The 5,070-nt window shown below is 30.9% G+C and overlaps 1 protein-coding gene across 2 annotated transcripts; it reads right to left on the bottom strand.

Annotated features, from left to right (window-relative positions):
* Positions 1 to 1,389: 1,389 nt before the first annotated feature.
* Positions 1,390 to 4,672, bottom strand: LOC111631447. Of its 2 annotated transcripts, none has more exons than XM_023375696.1 (4): positions 4,449 to 4,672; positions 2,395 to 2,550; positions 1,968 to 2,221; positions 1,390 to 1,677 (listed from the first exon to the last, which is right to left on the bottom strand). In XM_023375696.1, the coding sequence occupies exons 2-4, from the start codon at positions 2,542 to 2,544 to the stop codon at positions 1,500 to 1,502; spliced, it is 582 nt and encodes a 193-aa protein (XP_023231464.1). In that variant the 5' UTR covers positions 2,545 to 2,550; positions 4,449 to 4,672; the 3' UTR covers positions 1,390 to 1,499. The 2 variants fall into 2 exon arrangements, with proteins under 2 accessions (XP_023231464.1, XP_023231463.1); XM_023375695.1 differs by lacking the exon at positions 4,449 to 4,672 and adding an exon at positions 3,262 to 3,286.
* Between the last annotated feature and the right edge of the window lie 398 nt (positions 4,673 to 5,070).

The following is a 5,070-nucleotide window of genomic DNA, read 5'->3' as shown; positions in this document are numbered from 1 at the left end:
TAAATAAATAATACTACACAGAACAAGAGAAATGCAACATTTAAATACAGCGTATCACGTAGTCGTTAAAACGGGGATGTAAAACGAGTGGTGGTAAAGCTGGGTTTACATATAGACTATTTATTTTCTTTCAAAAAGAGCTAAATAAATATAAAAAAATTTATTCTGTTCGAATTACTTTGTGTGTTTTTTATCAGAGAAATCATTATAAGATGTCGCGTGTGCTTTTATGAATAGATTTAAATATAAAAAGCAGACTGACGAGTACCAGATTTATCTTAATATTCAAATCAAGCACACATAAACAATGAATTCGGTAAAATCTACACTACATTCGTCATTACGATGATGAGGAAGATACGCAAAACATTTTGCTTGTATTTTTTTAAACAAATTTTTTACTTGTTAAGCTCATTAATTGACAACGCCTTTTGAAAATATTCTAAATATATAGGCTAAATAAAAATAAAATTGAAATATATATATTTAGAATATTAAATAAATCTTTCTAGTGCAAATATATCTTATCAATTGTAAAGTTCATAATTCACAAAAACTTGACCTATAAATCTATTAAACTTTATTTTATACAAGACTTACTACAGCTAGTCTCTTATATTAGCATAGATACGTGTTTATGCTAATTTATGCTTTATCTATAAAACTGTTAGTTATAATAATTCTTCACGAAACTTTATATAATAGTCCTTGTTTTTTATTCTTGAAAATTCGTCGTAAAGCGAGCCGATTTATTTTCCATACAATGTCACGAATTGACCAATAAACAACTGCATTTTACTTGTATGCAGAATGGTATGAAACTGCATTTTGTATAGTTCTTTTTTGTATAAAAGAACTGTATTAAATAGTTTCATACAGTCCCTGTAATATGTATACAGGTCGCAAAACGGGATCTACTATATGAACTGGATTTTATTTATAACAACTTTTTATACGTCTATTGGATGAATATATAGATATATTTCTGATATAATAATTACAGTATACAATATCTGGTATTAAAAAGTACAAAAAAGAGAAACAGACAAGCAAGCACCGTGACACAATTCGTCTGTTTTGGAGGACATCAAAACTGCCCTAATTTTTGGAGTAAGTCAAGATGCCTTCTTATTTCCTCGACACTATTTACTTATTAAATAGTCTTAATAATAAAGAATAAAATATGAGACACCCGTCTAAGTGTAAAATGGAGGAAGGAAATGAGTAATCTGTAATGAAAAGGCGCTTAGGTAATGAATAAACGTGTTTCTATTTTAGAATAATTTTTCTTTTTTAATTATTTCACTATGTAATAACACTTTTACATACAGTATACGATGATTTATTACAGTTTTTAATATTAATTTTTATTTTTAGATGCGAGGCAGTTTGAACGAAATTCGATCGGAAACGATAGGCACTTCCCACTAGTTCAGTCCGTAGTAGAATTTATATACATGTGGCAATTAGTGTCGTGTTCGTCGTGTACTTCGGAAGTATCATGTCGGATATATTTCCAGAGGAAAATAATTATTATTGGACAAAAGCTGCTGACTGTTATAAGGACATGTCGAGTAGTATTGATGACACATGCGTACGTCTTTACTTTTATGTCCAATTGTCGCCGCTTGATGAAACTCGAAAGTTGGAAGACTTTGGTGTTGACGAGACATTTTTCTGAAAATATAAAACCTTAAAGATTATAATATTCACTTTTTTTTTTATAATTTTGCATTTTATTCTAAATTTTAAACTTGACCTTAACAGTTTATTGGTGATGGCAGTTTGATTCGAGAAAAAATCTTTTGTTCTAATTTCATGGATTAAGATACGTTACGTGACAAAGAACAGTAAGAGGGGGGACTGTTCTGGCGTGAAAGAAAGAAACGCTTGATAACTCCAGAAAAAAAAAATATCTGTTCTTTTATAAAAAAGCATAGTGTCTGGACAATTAAATGATAACTTACCCGAATAAATCAATGATGACTGATTCCGCCACTCCCATGGCATTTCCTCTGTGAGAGGCATGCACTTCACAAACGAGACGTTTTAAGCATCCTTCATTATCTTCTGCCGACAAATATTGAAATAATTGATCTTGAAGATGATCGTCTGATGGCGCGTGATTGATACCTTTGTCTGCCTGCCTGTACTTCAATGGATCCGTTCTCCTTAGTCCAAACGGTGTGGCCAATCTGAAGAAGTTTCGAAACAACTTTTTCTGGAAGAGAATTTTTTTATTACTATTATTGACACAAGATAACTGCAAATTGTATTGTCGTGTTATAATCCGATTGACGGTTTCGCTCCGAGCGTGTTTAAAATGAGTTTATTATCGTAACGACTATCGTTTATCTTATATATAATCGTCTCGTAAACACTTTAAGAGCTTACCTTAACCGTTTTGAACAGTCCGTAGGCAATGAGAGTTTTCAGAGGGAATTTCAGTTTCAGAGGTATGACTATAATTAAACCAACTGGAGAATACATCAAGAGAATTTGCGTAAAGAAGAACAGGAGGAAGAGCAGTTTTGTAAAATGCATCTTTAACTGAAAATAATTTTTTAAAAAGATAGTTTTTTAACGTTATAAAATTGAATATTATTTTATTTATATAATTATTCTATTCTATCTTAAATTCCATCCCGTAGAAAATGAATATTTTCGCAGTTCATTCGTATCCGTTTGCCATTGTTAACCAGTATGCTTGAAGCAGTTGATGATCCGTGTCTTATACAAAGGTGATTCGTTTGTTTCTTCGTCTTTTTTCTTTTCCTTTTTTAAATTTAAGTATTAATTTTAATAACATAAACAAGCCGTCGGTTGTTATTTTTTTATATTTTAAATAAAAACCTGCTTCGGTTTTGTTTATAGCATTTATATTCCTCAATCGTTTTCGTTTTTAGAGAGAGATTTTTTTCAGATATTGCAACAAAGCACTAACTTACTCGTAACAGCAAAAAGTATTCTGTTTTTGCACGTTAATTTGCAAAAAATACTTAATTCTTTTGCAAGTTTTTTTAAAAAGATTTGTTGTATTGCTCTATTTATCGAGGAATCCCGAGAAATTTCCACTTTTATCAAAAAAAGATTCATAATTTTTTACATCATTTCATCGTTAAAAAATTGTAAATTTTACAAATGACCTAACAGATATGTTGATTTTGCAATTTAAAAAATTGTTTAATCATAATTTTCATTTAAACATACAGTACTTTTATTAATGGAAAATTAATTAAGATCTATATAAAAATAAATTACCTTAACAATAATATAAACCATGCAATTATCATCAAATATAACAGCAGTTAATGCCGTAATAAATCAACGTTTAAAGCGTGTTAAATTCCTAATTTACATATTTATAAAGTAACTAAACGACTGGAAAACTAAATAAATAGAAAATTGAATTTTATAAAATCAACGATTACTTATTTAACGTTGATTTTTAACATGAAGAAATGTAGAGTTAACATCAGAACAACAACAATGGCTGGAGGCATGGCATCTCGACTGTATAATATTTATGTCAGTGTCAAAACTGATCAAACAACCAGGATATTCATTAGTTTTAGTGCTACATACTAAGGAATTGATCACTCAGAGGCATAAAATAACTTAGTTAATCGATAGAGGTGATCGAACCTACTCTACTTCAACACATTTTTAGTAGTAGGATGAATGCAATTAATTACATTCTTTATCATTATACAACATTAAAGATTCGTAAGAAGTTATTTTATCAAGAAGAATTTTTAATAAATTTCAAATAAAGCGCTATAAAAAGTTATATTGTGTCCTTAATTCAACTCTTATATTTCCTTTCCACAAATAGAAGTTATCCAAGGCCAAGAAGGAAGGTCAAGAACTTTTAAATCAACTCTATTGATTTATAGGGAGGCACGCAATTTAAGTTACGTTTAGACACACATTTTGTAACCAAGAAGCCGAAAAAATGGTTTTAAAATAAAGATTGAACGTCTAGAAATAAGGCTACTTTACTACTACTTAAATTTTTTCGATGATTTATTTTATTAACGCATCATTTTTATTGTTGTAATAAAAAGAACAGTTGTAATTTTGAGGGGGAAAATCTGATAATGAATTTTTGCATAAATAGTACCGACAAACATACTGACGACATTTTCCCTTAACGCGCCAGGAAGAGGTGAGAAATATTATTTTGTTCCGGGTTTAGACAAGAGCAAATAATTTTTTTAAGCTACGATTTATCATTGTTTCTCGTCTCAAAATAATAATAAAAGAACAGCTGCTTAGTATCTACAGCGCAATATGAAAGCATCTAAACTTATTTCTATTTATTTCTACTTATTTAATCTATTCTTATTTATTTTTATCTCACAATTTCGGGGATTTATGTCTTTAGTTAAATATAAAAAAAAAACACGTGAAAATTCTTATGTAACTCGTATATAGACGAAACTTACCTGTTCGAAAGTCCGAAAGATGCCACCCTTAATCTTATCGAATGTTCCAGTTTCCGACTTTTTGAATCTTATATTTCGAGGATGCTCCAATGAGTTCCTTCATCTATTTTATGATTTCTATTCGCCTATTTAGTAGAGAAGGGGGTCAGGTGCAGACTGGCAAGTTTCTGTTTGACCTTCCTGTCAAACCAATCGGAACTCGTCTCCGCACCGCCTTCCATTGACGTCGTATGGAGGGCGTTGGTCCCATCTGCATCTGAGCGGAAGCGTCTCCTGTTTCCTAACACCGATCGTGAATTTTTCTTCATACTCTAATTGATGTATCTGTTCTAGTCTATCGACGTGCACTGTTTTCCCGGAACTTTCTCTCTTTCAAAATGCTCTTTTTACGATATCTATCCATGAAAATAATATATATAAATTTTTTTCTTACCCCCCCTCCCATCTATTGAGAAGGAAGCCATGTCGTGCTCGTGTAATAACGATAATGGCCTAAATAGTTACGTTCGAGATGACGAAATTTAAATACGGGTGACGTAACAGCGGTCGAGTGACTTAAAACGCGTCACGATTCCGAAAGGGAAACGTTGTCCGATTCATAATGTTTACAAACATTTCTCTG

Source organism: Centruroides sculpturatus, unplaced genomic scaffold (assembly GCF_000671375.1).
Source record: "Centruroides sculpturatus isolate CEXI.00-Female unplaced genomic scaffold, Cexi_2.0 scaffold750, whole genome shotgun sequence".
Lineage (NCBI taxonomy): Eukaryota > Metazoa > Arthropoda > Arachnida > Scorpiones > Buthidae > Centruroides > Centruroides sculpturatus.
The sequence above is the reverse complement of the archived record's forward strand: the minus strand, read 5'-3'. Positions and strand labels throughout refer to the sequence as shown.